At 37.6% G+C, this 18,186-nt stretch overlaps 1 protein-coding gene across 3 annotated transcripts; it reads right to left on the reverse strand.

Annotated features, from left to right (window-relative positions):
* Positions 1-1,490: 1,490 nt before the first annotated feature.
* LOC106052653 (uncharacterized) lies at positions 1,491-16,460 on the reverse strand. 3 transcript variants are annotated; one of them, XM_013208082.2, is made up of 3 exons: positions 16,336-16,460; positions 10,927-12,429; positions 1,491-5,776 (listed from the first exon to the last, which is right to left on the reverse strand). In XM_013208082.2, exons 2-3 carry the CDS (start codon positions 12,256-12,258, stop codon positions 3,221-3,223), a joined length of 3,888 nt encoding a protein of 1,295 aa, XP_013063536.1. In that variant the 5' UTR covers positions 12,259-12,429; positions 16,336-16,460; the 3' UTR covers positions 1,491-3,220. The 3 variants fall into 3 exon arrangements, with proteins under 3 accessions (XP_013063536.1, XP_013063535.1, XP_055888960.1); XM_013208081.2 differs by lacking the exon at positions 16,336-16,460 and adding an exon at positions 13,002-13,296; XM_056032985.1 differs by lacking the exon at positions 16,336-16,460 and adding an exon at positions 13,156-13,293.
* Positions 16,461-18,186: the final 1,726 nt, after the last annotated feature.

The raw sequence follows: 18,186 nt of genomic DNA on the forward strand, positions 1-18,186 counted from the left end.
GCTGGATAGATCCACATGGAGAGAGAGCATAAAGGAAAGGTATCGGATTGCAGATGACATACACAACAGCAGCAGAAAGAAGGGTGAAAATGCAACGACGCCTGGTGATTACATATGCCCAATCTGTGACCACAGCTGTGTATCTCTTTCGGTTTGGGTCCCAATCCTAGAATAGGATAAGACACAAGCTGCCTACAAAGAAGTGTCATACAGTGGGTCTTATGGATATGTTTTAAGTGATTTTATGACATAAAGCGTGGTCGAGAGGCCAAGTGCGCTTGAACTTGGCTTGGCTTGACTACCTAGAAGGGGGCTCGAGGTTCGACACCCGACTCGGGCAGAGTTGTGTTTACTGAGCGCCTAAAGGCAGCACGGAAAACCAACTCCTAGATACCCCCTCCCCCCCACCGGTCCACAAATGAGATTGGACCAAAAGCGCTCTGAGCATGCTATAAGCATGAAAGTGGCGCTATATAAAAGCTATAATAATAATAATAATATACAAGTTTTGACCCAGCCACATTATCAAAGAGTGGTGTACTGTTTGTGAAGGCTTTTATGCTTATAAAGTCGTAAAGGGATATTGATGATTTAAAAAAGAGAGAGAGAAATAGAAAACATAAGTTGATGTGATATACTAGATCTAGATCGTTTTTAAATCGAATAGTTGTGAAACTGATCCATCAGCATCTGACCGTAACACATGATTTGACAATAGGCCTACAAAATATTGGCTTATTTATTTCAAATACTTGCCTGTACATGAGTTTACAAACTAGTCTAAATCCTATAGTGGGATTAGGGCGTAGTAAGTAAAGTAACTTCTCTTTTCAGACCACACGGTCTATAGGGCAGATGATGTTTTTGAGGCCCACGGTTTACGAGGGTGTCATGTTGTCAGCACAACGACCAACCGCATTTACCACTTGAGCTACACCAATGTAGATTCTTGTTAGTAACCGTAGGGCAGTCTTGATGACCTTCCACATCATGGTAAAATGTATCTGTGAGCATTGTAGGACTACAATACATTTTGTTTCCCCTTTTCAAATCAGATTGAATATTAACTTATTTAAAAAAAAATAATAGGATACTAAAAAATAAAAAAATAAGGCAGTATCTTCAACCCAAAGTTTAAGAAAGGGAATAGTGTTTCTGGGGGTAACGCAATCTAGCTATTTCTTTAAGAAAGCGAATAGAGCTTCTGGTTGTTACTAGACTAGCTGTGTTTCTTTTTTTTTTTTTTCGTTTTTTTAAATTGGATGCAGATATCCAGTTCCCATGCCGGACTCAAAGTAGATCCTGGGTTGTTTTTTTTTCATTGTCTATGAACGTCTTCAGAGGCAGCTTTTCTTTAGGGGCGGAGCTTTTGAAAGACTTCTCTAATCTTCACGAAAAAGATTGCCTGTGGTACACGCTCAACTCCATACGAGATATGTGCTCTGATTGGTGCATCTGTATTTTATACGACAAGAAGATAAGATCATGGCTTCATGTTGGCATCAAACAGAAAATCTTTATTTTTATTGTGTATGTAACATTTATTCAATATTAGTATGGCTGAAAAAATATTAAAAAAATATATATATAAAAAAGTACACAACATACACGTCTAGACATAGTCAGGCTGGAAACAAACAAGTTTGAGAGTTGAATTTGATTTTGATTTTTTTTTTTTAAAAAGATGATTGCATTCCGTTGAAATTCTTCATATTTAGATAATGATTTAAAAGTGTTTCTTTACCATTGAAAGTTTACCAACACAAAATAAAAATGCACACAAAAACTGTGCATAAAGCAAAATAAAAAATACAAAACACCTTTAATTCAGGTCACATGTGTCAATAAATAAATAGAAAAATAACACAGCAAATAAATGTTTACGATTTCGTTGTATAAAAGCATGAAATGATCTAACAGCACAAAGTAGTAAACAAAAAATATTGCACTATGCCAGTTGGCCATTCACACAATAATCTACAGAGTAGGCCTACATTTTGTGCCACTAGCCGGCAGTATGTATGGCACTTCGTCTCAGTAGGCTTGCTACTGACCTAAGGAGATTTAGATCTAGTCAGCACTCACCACAGTGGTCAGCCGATGCTGCTTTCTAACATGTGCGTGTGTGTGTTTGACTAGTTCGAGAGTTGGAATTACGCAAAATGAAATAACTTTCTAAGAGAGAGAGTAAGAGAGAGAGAGGTTTGGACTCAAGAAATTGAAAATCACTTTTTAAAAATCGTTTAATTAAATTTACCCCCCCCCCTTTGTTTCCTCCTTATTTTTTTTCCTTCTCTCTCCCTTCACTCCCTTTTTTTACATTTTGTTCGTCTGTTTTGTAAACAAGAATAAAACTTCAAAAAATTCCTTGTAAACAGAGAAACTGTTTTTTTTTTAAATCGATCTCTTAGAAACATTTCAGTGGCTGATTTTTTACTTTAGAAAATGTACGCACTGGGTTGATGAAGTCTGTAGACCCTCACCCCCCTTCCCTCACACACTGAAAGAACTAAAGACTAGGATGAAGTTAAAGAAATGTTTCACCGTGGAACTATATTTTAACTATCTCAATCTATTCACAGTGAAGAAGAAGTAGCCCACATTACACCATTCTTCTCGTGATCAACTCTTCCCAAAGGCGTAGCGTGGCTAGCACAATGACTTAAATGTCTTCACAGAATTCAAAAGAACCATTTCATTGCCAGACCATCATTTGTACTGACTCGCCATCCACCAGCCTCTATATAGACATACAGTAATTACTTTCTTATTCTCTACCAATTGTTGTATTATACACATCTATTAGGAACTTCTAAGATCAATATTTTTTAAAAAGTTAATCTAAAAAAAAGATTTTTAAATATTTGGCAAGCGTAGGGCCTACAATACAATGACAACACTATAAATATATTTTAAAAAATTGGCCACATTAAATTTTCTAATAGGAGTTCTCGGAGTATTTTGTTATAATTTAATCCAACAATCTGTTAAAGCACAGCTTATTATGAAGATGGCAGGTTAATGTGTCAGAAGCTAGGAGATATAAAATCTGTAAATGATTGTATAAAACATTTGAAAATTATATGATGGAGATGTAGTTATGAATTGTTCCAAACTTCAAAAAAAAATTGTTTCTGCTTCACTAATAAATTTATACAATTTGTTGTTTATACAAACAATTTAAAAACAATAAACCGGTGGTCTAGATAAAGTGAAGCTTTTATACATCAATGTCATCCACACTCGCATCGCTCTGGAGAATCAATGCGTCATTCTCTACGATGTCAGCGTAGATGTCAGCGTTTGCATCCGTTGGTTTGGAAACTTTTATCTCCTCATGAGTCCCGCTCTCAGAGTCGCTGATGACATCCAGAACATCGGCAATGTCTTCGACTGTCAGCTTTGCCCTCTTGTGAGCAGCGTCTTCGTCGTCGCTAGATGAGAGGCTGTCTAGAGACTGCTCCATTTGTACTGCAGTGGGAGAGAGTGTCACTCGAGGCCTTTCTACGTCAGAAGTGTCGCTTGAACTTTCTGAAATTTCCAGCCTTGTGATTGACGGAATCTTTGCAGAAATTTCCGGAGCTAGTTCACTTGAAAGAAAACGGTTGAAAACCACAGAATCTTCAGTTGAAGGAATTGGTGAGGGTGAAAGTGGTGGAGGCAATTCAGAGAAAGACACATGTACAGGTTCTCGCTCTGGGAGTAATACAGAACTTGTTTCTTCAACTATTTGTTGTGATTCATTTCTTTCAGTTTCTATTGCGCCTGTCAGTCCGGTATTTTCAAAGCTGTACGACATGTGATCACCACTTTCAGAGTCAGTTATCGTGGACACTGACTGACCACTGGACACAGAGAGACTGCTGCTTCGTGAACTAATGGACAAATCTATAGAATATTGTTTTTCTAGGTGATACTTCTCATCATCTACCTCATCAATCTGAACTAACTTAGATGTTTCTGGCACCTCCATGTCATCAAGTGACGGCATTTTTTGCACGTCAGCAGATTCATAGTCCGTTCTTTCAGTAAGACAGGGCGCCACATCTTCTTCTTCATCTTCATCTTCTTCAGTAAAGTCTTCATCTCTACTAATGTCATTGACTATAGAGCCATTCATATTTTCTGACGTTATTTGCAACCTTAAGGTATCCTCCACACTTTGCTTAGATTCGGACAACGGGGAGTCATTTGTGTTCAGGTCACTCTTATGGCTACTTCCTCCGATGCTATCTGTATCTAAATCAGTGACCAGATGTCGATTGCTGTTCTGTGATGTCATGGATAAGCATCGTTCTCTAGCAGTTTCTGGAAGACCTTCCAGCATGCTTTCATCAATGATCGAGCTTTCGCTTATGATGGAAGAGATAGAGGTAGTTGACCTCCCCAGCATCTCAACTGTTACTTGGTGGATATCTTCGAGGACTGTTTGGACATTTTCTGGCGCACCAGTAAACGACGACTTGCGGGCAGATTTAAATGGGTCAACACTGTAGCTTCTCATTCTTTTTTCTGGTAAATTCGGTTCGAAAGTTAGCGACCTTGACCTCGACCTTGCCTCGGCACATACTTCCTCAAAGCTCGGCTGTTCAAAAATTAGTTTCACTATTCTCATATAGTTGCTTCCCTTGTTTATGTTAGACTCTGCTGTATCGTTACTTTCTTCTAGTTTCTGGTTGTATGTTTCTGATGTTATCTCATGATCTTGACTAGCCGTGTCAATGCTGCTCAACTGCCCTTCTTGGAGGTCTAAAGATTCTGATATCGACGCGGTGTCACTTAATGTCTCAATACTTGAACTCGATAAACGAGCCTGCAGTTTCTTTCGTTTTGGCTTTATTCTAGGAGTACGCTGCTGCTTGGACAGTAGACGCTCCATTTCTTTGTCCATGGAATCGGTGCTGTCCGACTTCGGAGGTGGTTTCCCGTCAGAATTATCATTTCCCTCAGAACTATAGGAGCTTAATGTGATCTCCGACAGCGGCCTAGAAGAGAGGGTCTCGTCCTGTTTAGAAAACATCCATTGCTTCTTTTGGATAAATTTTCGGTCTTTTTCTTCATCATCCTCCTCGTTAACAAAGGCCTGGTTAACGTAGTGAAAATTTTGATTCACTGGGTTCAGATCGTCAGGAGTAACTGCGCCTGTATTCCTCGCAAAATATTCATCCGCATCCTCCACAACTAGACTGACTGGTCGTCTGCTGCGGTCGTAGATCGGGTTGCTGAACTTGCCGAATTCCCTTCCAATGATCATCCTGACAGGGTATCTCTTCCTGTAGAAAATGTAGCCACCCAATGCGATCAAACAGATGCCAATGATAGACATTATTATTCCCAATGCAATTTTCCAGCCGTCACCGGAGCTTTCTGAATTTTCAGTAGCCAGAGTGGTATTTATGTCAGCCAAAATGACCGCGCCCGTGTTAATAAGTATTGTGTTGTCTGTACTATTGGTTTCTACCGTCGTCGAACTAGAGAGAAAGAGTGGTGAAGACGAATCGTTATTTACTAAAGCAGTAATGTCTGGGATGTATTCAGTTGGTTGTATAATGTCAGTGCGCTTATTGGTGGTCTCTAAAACATCAGTTTGGAACGATGGTGTATCAGAAGTCTGTAATGCGGGTGAAATAGTAGAGGTCGTTAAGGGCGCAATAAAAGGCTGTTGTGTTGAAGTACTTGGTGAGTTGGCCTGGGTTGTCATGGGAGACTGTACAACGGAAGTACTGGGTGAGACAACGGGTGTTGTCTGAGTAGGCACTGCTGAAATCTGTAGTATCTGTAAAGAGAGAAAAAGCATCATATCTAAGTCACACGATCATAAAGTTAAGACTACTAAGAAGTCATTAAAATCAAAACAAATACAAAGTAAAAGATGGATGATGATGTAATAGAATGACTGGAAGTGATGTACTAATAAAGTAAATGAGATTATAAGCTCAATACAACTCACACACTCATTCAACCTACACGCTCATTTCTCATGAAAGTGGACGAACCTAAACATTGTAGGGGTAGTTCATTTACTGCTTAAAGAGACCCCAAGGGATCTGCCACTCAGCTACCTAGTTCTAAGGATATGAGGATACAATATTTCCAATGTAGGCTATCTAACAGAAACCCAAGTTTGACACTGTAGCCTCTGAGAAACTAGTGTTTTATTAGTGACATACGACATAAAAGATTTCAGGCTCCATCTGAACTTCTATAGTGATTTGTAGCGACCCCCGAAAAAGAAATAGCCGCAATTTGTTTTGTGTGGTCTGTCCGTCCCATTTAGAAACTAGAAAAGATAATGAAAATCAGATATCATAATATTTTAGATCATTTAAAGCCATTAACCCCACGTCCAAAGGTCATCAACTATCCGTCAATAGTACACACTCACCAGGACTTCAATGTTACCATAACTTTCTATCTCTGTATTTACACGTAGAAAAGCAATGCTCACGCAGGCCGTATTTAGACAGGCGACAAGCAGGACCTTGTCCATTAGGTTTGAGTGATCGCTGGTTATCATGCTTTAAATAACTATTATGTAGGTAGCATGAAATTCAAAGGTTTTGATATTCGTTCTTAAAATGTCGAAAGTTGTAAGGCGGACCAGTCGGAGTCCGCCAGAGTTTGTGTGATAACACAGACTCTATCTGTAATCAGGTTTTTAATTATTTCCTTTCTTTTTTGTTTTTATTCGCTATGTTTATACTAATTTTAAGACTTGTATTAAAGGGCGATTGGTAAATTTAACATCGTTAACATCGTTGTGTTCAATCATACAGTTAACAACATGAGTTTTTTTTCCGTTAATTTCTTGTTTGATTATTATAGGGTAAGAAAATGTAAATTATTTGTTTCGTAGATTAAATAATAATAAGGCTTGTCTTCGAGTCCGGAGATTAATAAGGAATGCAGTATTTCACGTAGATACGCAGCCCCAGCTGTGACCTACATATTTTGCCACATCCAGGGCAAGTATAACCATTGTCAGCCGGTGGTCGATTAAAATTTTCTTTTCGCCGTCAGCGTGCGGATTTTCTTTTAGTCTCAAATGTGTATCCCGCGGCGTTTGTGAGTGATTTCCAGCTGTCTCGCTCTGAGGCCGCATGCAACCAGGTGCTCTCTTCTATGTCAGCTAAGGCAAGTTGGCGCCTAAGATGGTCTTTTAAAGCGTTTCCGTGGGGCGCCTCTGTTACGTCGACCATCTTTTAGCTCACCAATAAAAGACTGCCTTTGGCAAAGGTATTGGGGGGGGGGGGGTAGATTAAATTCTAACAACAAAACACTTGAAGTAGTTTTCAAAAGTTACATTGTTTACAACATTATGTGGTCGAGAGGCTAAGTGCGCTTGAACTTGGCTTGCCTTGGCTACCTATGAAAGGGGTTCGAGGCTCGACCCCCAACTCGAGCAGAGTTGTGTTTACTGAGCGCAGCACGGAAAACCTACTCCTAGATACCTCCTCCCCCCACTGGTGCACAAATGAGATTGGACCATAGCGCTCTGAGCATGCTATAAGCATGAAAGTAGCGCTATATAAAAGCCATAATTTATTTAATCTTCATTTAGATCTCATCTGACATGATCACAACTAGATTGATACCTGGATGCACGTAGGACGTAATTATCTTCTCTTCTCAAGGCACATCAGTTATTTATAAGATAAGATATGTATATGATATGTATAAGTGGATTGATTAGGTGGGTTGAACTACCGAATGATAGTGTAGTTTAAATAGGCAATATATAATAGGTTAATTAAAAGAAGGATTTTAGATATAAAACAATTAAACATATTCTTTACATTTTTTGCGCCCATCAGGCTGATAATGATATTCTGACGTATTATATATATGGCGTGAAGCTGTGAGTCTCGGAGTCTCAAGATTTGAAGCAAGAAGAGTGGCCAGGGTGAAAGAGCGCCGAACCAACAAAAAGCTGAGAAAAGAAGCAGGCCTATCTGCAACTGACCAAACCCACCCATGCCACGTATTCGGCCGGCTTTTTTATAGGGAGGATTGGACTTTACAGTCACCTTCGAGTCCATAGGAAATGAGAAATGTGCTCATCTTCGATCACGAAGGAGGAGCTATATATATACAATTTATTTTCATGACCAATTATTTCATCTACATTGCATTCTCCTCCTAGTTACATCATTCAAATATGCAGGGCCTCTGCATCACATTCTGATGTAAAAGGGTTAAATCTGAAGTGCAGTGTGGCGAATAGGAAAACAATTTCTATTGAAGATGGCGGCGTCCATCAGTCCTAATAGAATATAATATAGTTTTGCATTTATGTATTGCAGGCTATTGTTACTGCTTTTAGCTGCTGCAATTACTCTGCTGAAATAGCTGCTGCTTATAACTGCTGTTGTAGAACTATTCTAATTCTAGGGAAGCTAGTGTTATTTTGTTTCTGTAGTGTTGCCTTATTAGTGGTTTAGTTATAAGTTATAGTCTGTTTCTGTTCTTAGTGAATACTAATAGTAAGTGTACTAAGGCTAAGATGTTCTTGTTTTAGTTATGGGTTGGTTGTAGTAGTAGGATATTGTAGATCTAGACTAGTTTATTGTAGTTTGTTTGTCGATCTAGGTCTAGGGTAGTAGTTGTAGTGATTTAGTTAGATAGTTGGTTTGGTTAGTTTGTTAGTGTTTTTAGTGGTGTAGATTTAGAGGGTTTTAGTTAGTTGATGGGTTCAGTAGTAGTGATTAGTCAAGTTAGTGTATATATTATATTTTATTATTGATTTATTTTTGTATGTAAATAAAGTTTCTTTTTGTTTTATTTATCGTAAACTAAAGTTTGTTATCTTGTTTTCATTTAGTTAAGTTAGTATAGTTAGTTGTCTGGTTACTTAGGTGACTCTAGCCCCTTGGTCACCATACCGAGGTGCACAGATTGAGCCCACCCAGTAGCGCAAACATCTGCCTACTGTTGTATAGAATTTAATGTTGAGCAGCTGAGAAAAGGTCTCCACACTCGCGCCTGCCTGACCTGCTCACAGCAAAGAGTTTGGTTTAAGCCCAGGAACTAATAGAACTAGGCCTACCTCTGATTACTGTGTTTCAACTGCCCAACATGAGTTCCAATGAACTATCTATGAGACATTTTATTTTGTCTGTTACGTTTTCTTTTTTCCCTTTACTCCTTGTTTTTACTACTTAAAAAAAAGATTCATTTAATGAATAGGTTTGTCCAAAAAAAAAAGCCATTGGGCTTTTAACTTGTTTATTGGAAACTAGCCAGATATGACCCGCGGGCCTTAGTTTGTGTATCACTGATCTAGCGCCATGTTCCCTTGCATAGCTAATATAAAATACTGTGAAAAATGTTGACCCGATTTGATAAAAAGTTGCGTTCTTCAATAGAGATAAATTTAGGTATTTTATTAGCGGCCCCCGAAAGGGAAAGAGACGCTATTAGTTTTGTGTGTTCTGTCTGTCCGTCCGTCCCGTTTAGATGTCGTAAACTAGAAAAGATATTGAAAATACGACATCATAGTATTCTATTTCATTCAAAGTTCTGATGCAACGGCTACTTTTTTCCTTTTCTGAAAGCGAAAAATCTAATTTTTAAAATCAATTATGCAAGCATTGTTTTCATAAAAATGCACCATATTTACAACTATTCACTATTAATAGTAACAAACAAATATTTTTAACACTTTTATACAAATGGTTTTCGATGTTTTGTCAAAAAATATTTTTTTTACAATTGTATTGCTAAGTTCTTTCATACTACCTACTACATTTACAAAAAAAAAACTGTGTATTTTTTAAAGAGAAAAGAATCTATTTATTATTCATATAAGTGGAATATTATTTAAAACAACAATTAATAAGTAGTTTTTCATATTATCTTGTGAGGGGTAGACTTCTAAAATTAATACAGAACACTAAACTAAAATAATTTTTTTTTCTTACGGAAATGTTTTTTTTTTTTCTTGAGGCTTTGAATAAGAGATTGACCCTTTACAAAACAATAAGATAATCATTATAAGACATCAGTTAGGCCATATTCATATTTTACTCCACATTCACTTTCACCTATCCCTTGGTCTGCTGAACCGTTGTGGCGCCACACAAGATCTGCCAACCTTCTTTCTCCATTCTCCATTGCCTTTGGTAGAATTTCATTCTGATAATCTTTCTGAAAATATTGAAACCTGCCTTTTACCTGCCTAGGTGGATCACTTTGGGGGCCGATTTTGAGTTTGTGTTTCCACACAAACTGTTTTTGTAACCATGTTTTATTTGTTTTTTAATTTTTAGGGCCTTCTTGTTGTGGGAGATATTTAACATACTAGTTTCTTCACCGTAATCTAAGAACATTCATTTCAAATTTTATTAAGATTGGTCAAACGGTTTTGATTTCTTTTCGGGACATACATACATACTCCTCACATTTGCTTTATATGGTTGGCCTCCTTCAATCGTAGAGCGACTATGGTTCATCTCGAACATTAGATCAAACACAAACTTAATAGGCCTGATGGTACCGATTTACTCAGTTAAGTAGGTCAACTATTTCTAAATTTATTCGGTTAAGTAGGTCAACTATTTCTATGTTTAGTGGGTTATGTAGATTAATATTTCTAAATTTAGTTGGTTAAGTAGGCCAATTTTTTCTTAGTTTAGTCGGCTAAGTTGGTCAACTATTTCTAAATTTAGTGGGTTATGTAGGTTAATATTTCTAAAGTTAGTCGGTTAAGTAGGTCGAATATTTCTAAATTTAAGTAGGGCTTGACATAAGTGTCCTTCTTTCCCATAGTGCATTAGCGCCACAAAGACAGTAGTTGACTATGTAGATAGAGTTGACTATGTTGATAGAGTTGACTATGCTGATAGAGTTGACTATGTTGATAGGATGAAGCCCTTACCTATTATGCACCAGTTAAGTTAGATGAATAGATAGTAAATTAAAACTAACCGTTGAAAATGTAGATTCTTGGCCCGCAGAAACATCATCTGTAGTTACATCTGTGCTGACAGTGCTTAAGTCAGTACTACTGGGACCTGCCAAGGCTTCTATCGCGCGTCTGTTTCTGGCTTTCTGAGGTACAAGTAAATATTCCAGAAGAAATCCAGGGTGATTTTCGACGTCCTCCTTGGGTCCGATGTACATGACGGTTAGTTTCAAAGAGCCGCTTCTGACATTTCGAACACCGGAAGTTGTTCCAGACAACGTAAGCAAGGGTCGAGACTCTGCGTCTGATACTACGAGATTAACCCCGTCGCCCAATGGAAGGTCAGAATACATGACCTTGACACTGATGTCACTGTTGTGGGCCAGAATCTCCCACTTGCAGTTCAGAGATCCTCCTTTCAGACCACCTCCTGTAGACTTAGGGCTGAAAATTGTACCGGCCTTAGAGGTGAGGGTATACGTACTGGAGCAGTCTTGTTCTAGACACAATGGCGGAGGGTGAGACCATTTAGGAAGACCATTGATGTCATGCTGGCAACGAGTGACTCCTTCTCCTATCATTTGGTACAAGCTGCTGCATGAATATTTTACGACGGAACTACTTTTTCCACCATGTGGCATATCAATGTATGCTTTGGAATATTCGATCTCATAGGTAGCGTGCTGGACAGACCTTGGGTGCTTACATCCGCTATCACAAATAGCGTTGTCCCCTGACCAAACCAACTGACCATTTTCAACCTTACATTCCAAATCACCATTACCATTTATCATTATATACCCTGGGTGGCATTTCAATCGAGCTTTTGACCCCAAAGACGAACTTTTGAAATTTAGCCTCCCAGATATGGAGTGCGTATCTAAATTTAAAGTACATGTGCTGATATTGTTTACTGTATGCGCGACATAGTCCAAAACAATGTTAAACTCCGCAGCTTCTGCATTTGAACAGTGTACGACTATCCACAACTGACTTGTATCAAATGTTTCAGCAAAGTCAATCTCCTCTTTGCCTTTCCAAACTAAAAGAGGAATTTGATTCGTCGTGGCCGGGTGCTGGTTGTAAAGAGAAACGTCCACAAATTTCGATGACGCCATTCTCCCGAGAGATCGAATGTACACACTGAGTGAGATTGCTGACTCCACATTTATTTCCCAAACACACTGATCGTGATTACGTTTTCTCAAGTCTAACGTTACGCTGCCAAGTCTCTCTGACAACACGGAATAGCAAGTGACAAGGTTCCTTACATCCGAGCGGTGATAGATACTTTTAGAAAACGAACACACCAGAAATAGACTCAAAGCAAAGCTTCGAATTAAGATGGTTGCCATAATTTATTTGGAATCAATGTCAGTTATGTACCTTTCACTTGTCGAGTTGATCTCTGCCGATAATCTCTTGAAGTGAATCCTAACCATTCCTTGAAATGAAACTTTTATCCATTGGTTCTTTTAAGTCTTTTAGTATTCTGTCCATTGCCATTTTCAAAATGTCTCTGTCACCTACATTTTAAACAGAAAAAATATAAAATGTTTTAGAGTTTAAATGGAACAATTCTTCAACTGTATCAAACACACCATTTAGATCTAGATCTTTTCACTTGGTCCTTATTCACGTAGAGAATCACTGACATTATGAAGATATTCTATACATTCTTCTAACACTATATTAAACTGAACCACCTGTGTTGACCTGACACATTGCTCAATATGGAGGTCTTGACACGGTGATTGAAGATGCCGCCATGTCGGATGCGATGGGCGATGGTCCAGTGGTGTTGCAATACTAAGATATTAATATGCGGCATTGTGGGAAGGTCGGACAGGTAAATTTAAAGGAGGACAAATCTAACCTATCAAACCTAATAGCGGCTTTTCCCCTTACTGGGGCCGCTTAAAAAAAAAACCCACCTCTCTGTATATTAAACTTCTTCATTTTCAAACAAGGCACTGTAAGTAGAGACTTCAGGAACTATTGATAAATACACATTCCATCCAAAAGATAACACTAAAATATACATATATTCAATTACAACTAGTAACTAGTGATACGATCGTACAATGTGAACACTTACCAGCAGATAAATACTTAAACTCTACAACTGAATATTTACTGTGTCAATAACCAAAGAACACTAAACAACAGTTTCAACTACAACGTCCAGAATCTCGGTTGTTCTATAAGTTGGTGTTATTTTGTGGAATGGTATTGAATGGTACGATGTTTACCTTTCTGTATGTCTGGCTAGAACGAGATGATTGAGATAAACACTAACTATGGACGGCGGAGAGGTGTGGATCTGTTTCAACGTTTTATCGTTTATTTGATACGAGTTGATGCAGTCTGTTATCACATTCCTGTTCAGAATCTGGCGGCGATAATGATTAAATAGCAGGGTTAGGGCATGTAAATAGTAGTGAACCTAAGACTGTTTCTTGAGCTACACCTGAGTTAAGTGTTATTGGTGTTGATTTGGAGCCATTGATAATTACAGTTTGTTCTGCCCAGATCTGAATCCATTGATGTAATGAACCAGTAATGCAAAGTTTTTTAGGCAAATATGGTGGTCAAAGTATTTATTTACAATGTTTGCTCTAGTTTCTCCTTCTCGATCTTCAAAACCAACGACAGCCTGCATAAAACACAGAAAGAACAAGGAAGATAAAAGAAATCCTTCTTTTTTTTTTTTAAAAGGGCTTACCTAAGGGGAAGGACTTCGCACTTACAACTATATCTCTCAAATTATAGAAGTTATTTTCATTATTCAGTATCAAACAAAATGATTAATTATCAATAATTGACTAACTGGTTAATTTTTAATTGATTCATGTTTTTTTAGGTACAATAAATCATCGTTTAAAGTTTCAACTTGATTCGGCAATGGGTGTGAGAGAACTAACGTGTTCAATTTTCTAAGGGGACGATACTCTACATATTTAGACGTATCTGTGAATGCCGAGGGATTAATTTCCCTTGTTGGTATCAAACAAAATAATTAATTACTAGTAATTAATTGACTGATTGGTTAATTTTTTAAATAGTTTTTCTTGAATATAAAAAAAAGTTTCCCCTTTCAGACCTTGCGATCTATGGGGCAGATGATGTTAAGGTCATCTGTTTCTATGGCCAACGGTTAACGAGCAGGTTACCAACCGCCTTTACTTTCCCAGCTTAAGTCAGGTACCTATTAGAGTAGGCTGGACTAAGGGGCACCCTAAAAATCTCGAATCTCAAAATCCCATTCTTCACCGAGATTCGAACCCTGAACGCCAGGTTAGGAAGCCAAGCGCTTAACCACTCAGCCACCGCGCCACATGTCTTGTCTATGCCAATAAATAATTTTGCAAAGCTTCAACCTGATCCGAGAATGGGTGTGGGAGCAATAACGTGTACAAACTTTTTACCAGACAGACAGAGTTGATATAAGCTTTGATATAAGCTTTGATATAAGCTTTGATATAAGCTTTGATATAAGCTTTGATATAAGCTTTGTAAAACATAAATGCTCCTGGTTTGTAAAATAAGTTACAAAGGTCTGTAACTGTAAATAAAACATTTGTGTTGATGTTGCAGTATGCAAAATAAAGTTGATTTTTTGTTGTACAAGGAAACAAAACTTTTGATATTAACAATTGTATTAACGTGATAGCCTTGACGTGGTCATCACTTAGTTCTTTGGTAGTTGGCTAATAATTGTATACAGTTTCTTATTATTGATTGGCATTTACATGATAATTTATTTTAGTATTCATGTGATAGGCCTAATTGTTAGTTTCAATAATAATAAAAATAAAAAAAAAGAAAAGAAGATCGAATCTGACCAATTCTGTTACTCATTATTTTAAAATTATCATTTGGGGTGATATTTAAATACTAATAATATCAAAATAGGTAAAAGCCAAGCTAACTTTGTTGAATGTCACCACCTATAGATTAAAATGGCTTGTGTAGGACTATCTGGTGAATCAGTCTCGTAATCATTTTTGTTTTATGCAATATGTTTTATTCATTGATGTGTATACGTTCTTTAAGCAGCATACTCCCCCTCCCCCCCCCATGTATGCCAAAAACAGACGTTTAAGATATAATTATTCTGATTTAATGAATAGCTTAATTTGAATAACATTTGAGAATCAACGACATTACAATAATTAGGCAGGAAAATAGGGGCAGCCACCCTGTATGGAACGAGAGATTGATTCCTCTGGCCCAAGCTGCAGTGTAGCAGTGTAGCAGTCTTTCTTTTGCAAAACTAATGCAGCAGACGTCTTACCACCACACCACAGCGATCTAACTTCCCCCCCCCCTCCCCCCTAACGATGACGAATGTGAACACCTGGGGTTCCTGCATCCTTCTAGAAAAAATATATCAATTTCCTGAAGTTTTCCGTGCGTCATAATAACAAATAAAATATATGGGTCAAATCAGAACATTTCTCCCCACTTGAAGAGTTCAACATTTTAATCAGTTCAGTGTTCTCAATATCAAACTCATTGCAGAAACCATAAGTCGCCACTAGTGTTAATGTACTGTAGTTGACTTGCGGTACATCGAGTCCCACTTTGTGGCAATGAGACTCGCTGTTATTATTCTTCGACTTTCTTCTAATGTATGCAGCAAGACCTCATTAAAACAAATAAATAGATGAGAATTGTGTTTGTATACCGAACGATAGATATACCATGAGTCCAACTGGGACTCGATGTGCACTTTATAATAACCGGGACTTCGCTATATGCAAGTTTGATATAATGAGGCTTGATGTAGCGATTTCTGACTTAGGAATTTTATAATGTATTTCTGTCTAAGATATTTAATGTCTTCGATAATTTGAAAGCGAATGGTGTTTAATTTAATTCATATTAGCCGGAGGTTCGAAGACACTCACAATAGTGTTCCTTATGGGGAGAAAGGTGGTTGATAGATTGAATTGGAAAAGAGGTTTCAAATCTCGCAAGTAAATCTATTTGGTATGGGGGAGCGGAGATCTGGTAACAAATGTACCCCCAAAAACGACTTGACTCATTTTAATTAATTAAAAACATTTAAGGTTGTTTTTTATGTTTATGTCTTTCAAGCAGACTGAAGCAAAGATGGACACGAATTTTCCAATCTATTTCTATATAAGTGTTAATTGAACACAGTAGGCTACGATTAATTCCTCTCCAACGCTTTGAGTACATGGAAACTTAAATATTTACAAGTTTTGATGGGTAAAGGAACATACCATACATCATTCAATAATTACTATCTAAAGAGAAAAATATATAGTCACAATATTTGGGCAACATATACTATAAAATCATTGATATAATAAAGAGATATTTAGAAAACAAAAAGTCATGTTCGAATTCCTAAATAGGAATTAGTCATTAGTAATCGATATTGACAGGATCTAGTAACCTACCCGTTACACATCCTTTGAAAGCAAAAGTGGGCGTTATCCGAAGTGGGCGTTCCTACTTATCAGACAGCACGTCCGTTTAAATAACATGTTAGCAGTTGTGATTGCAGAGTTAGAACACATTGTTGACTGTCTCGATAGACACAGACTTTGTCAGACAAAACATAGCTTACGGAGTAGGAGCGATGGAAATAGGTAATTATTCAACAGAAGTAGGTCAATAGGTTGAGGGCCGGGCTGCTAGTCTTTAAACAATGCACAGTCTTAAAGTTACTTTCGAATATGATCTGTTTGATTTACTCACACACTGCACTGCTGGTGACAACGTATCCAATCCAATATTTTATCTGTTGCTTACTTAGCAACAAAGTAAAGCTTAGAGATTAATTTAGAGAACACTCTAGATAAAAGGAATGTTTACATGACACCCCCCTCCCCCACCTTTTTTTTTTTGGTTGACTCTCTCTGATACTCAATTGATTAGAATTTCAACGTTTATATAATTGGCAGTGCCTCTGTGCCAGTAGGTTTCCTATCTATGTTTGCTTTTGTTAAAATGGGTTCTTGCGACAGTAACCTCGCTAAGATATTTGAATACATGTCGAACTGTTGTAAATTACGCCTACTCAGGTTATCATACACTTATTGATGAGACAGAACATGCTTGGTATCAATTATTGCCATCTTAAACAAAGTAATTAATATAGTGTTACATTTTGTTCATACTGTGCCGTGGTAACTGTGAGCTAAAAAATATAATATATAGATCTATTTTGGTGTTTGTATTGCGGTGAAGGAGGAGGTAAATAAGTGTGTGAGTGATGCTTGACCACTAGCGGATCCAGGGGGGGGGGCGGTAGGGGCGATCGCCCCCCCACTCGGCCGACACTCCCCCCCCCCCCCAAAGGGGGGGGCGGACGAATTTTAGTATAGAATTCCCACAAATTGTATACGAATTTATTACTTATGTTAATAATATATACTAATTATTTATATTTCAACCTATTTTTAGATTATTTCGCCCCCCCCCTTCTAGTATTTTGGCCGATTTGATAGGGTCGGGAGGGGGCGATGGCATCAATCCGCCCCCCCCCCCATAAACTTTCGAGTGGGGGGGCGGTCCTATTTATTTGTAGAAATCAGAGCTTGATAACAGAATCAATTAAATATCTATATGATTAAAACTTGTTATTGGTATTTTAACCGGTCTTTATATTATGTCGTTCACCTGTTGGTCGATTGGAAGGGGAGGAGCGAATATCTCTACTGCCCTTCCCATCTAAACCATTTGAGAGTGGGGGGGGGCGGTCCTACTTTTATGGAGAAATCATAGTACGTGAACAAAATTAGTCGAATATCTATATAATATAAACAGGTGGAAGTGCGATACATGCAATCACCTTCCCCCTATCGGACAAACCAATACTTTTTACTTTTTGTATTATAGTAAGAAATTACAAAATTAAAAAAATATGTCACTAATATAATTTATATATGCTATAAAGTAAATTCTTATATCGAGTCGCCCAATCATTAGCAGAAATTATAAAAAGGAGCGAGGATTAATCGTTTTCATTTTACCGCCATTCCCCTTTCCAGACAGAGTTTGTGTAATTTCACATGAATATATCATAACTATTTTAAGAATGACTTCGCTTTGGAAAAGTTATAATTCAAACGAAATTTTTCAATATAACAGTCACGGTTGAGATGAGAGATAATCTTTTCCTAGTCCACTTTTTCCAACCTTTACTCTATCTCATATTTTTCTAGTTAAATAAATTTAGACTTTTAACTCACAATTTATACTTACATTTTATTGAATATTATTAATCGATTTTTTTTCGGCGGCGA

This window comes from Biomphalaria glabrata, chromosome 6, assembly GCF_947242115.1.
Source record: "Biomphalaria glabrata chromosome 6, xgBioGlab47.1, whole genome shotgun sequence".
Lineage (NCBI taxonomy): Eukaryota > Metazoa > Mollusca > Gastropoda > Planorbidae > Biomphalaria > Biomphalaria glabrata.

What these genes read in the sequence shown, in the direction of transcription:
- LOC106052653 (XM_013208082.2), bottom strand. Translation starts at nt 12,258, where the DNA reads ATGGCAACCATCTTAATTCGAAGCTTTGCTTTGAGTCTATTTCTGGTG. An exon ending in AAGAATCTACATTTTCAACG is followed by an intron (nt 5,777 to 10,926) that starts GTTAGTTTTAAT and finishes CTCTCTTTACAG; the next exon opens with ATACTACAGATTTCAGCAGT.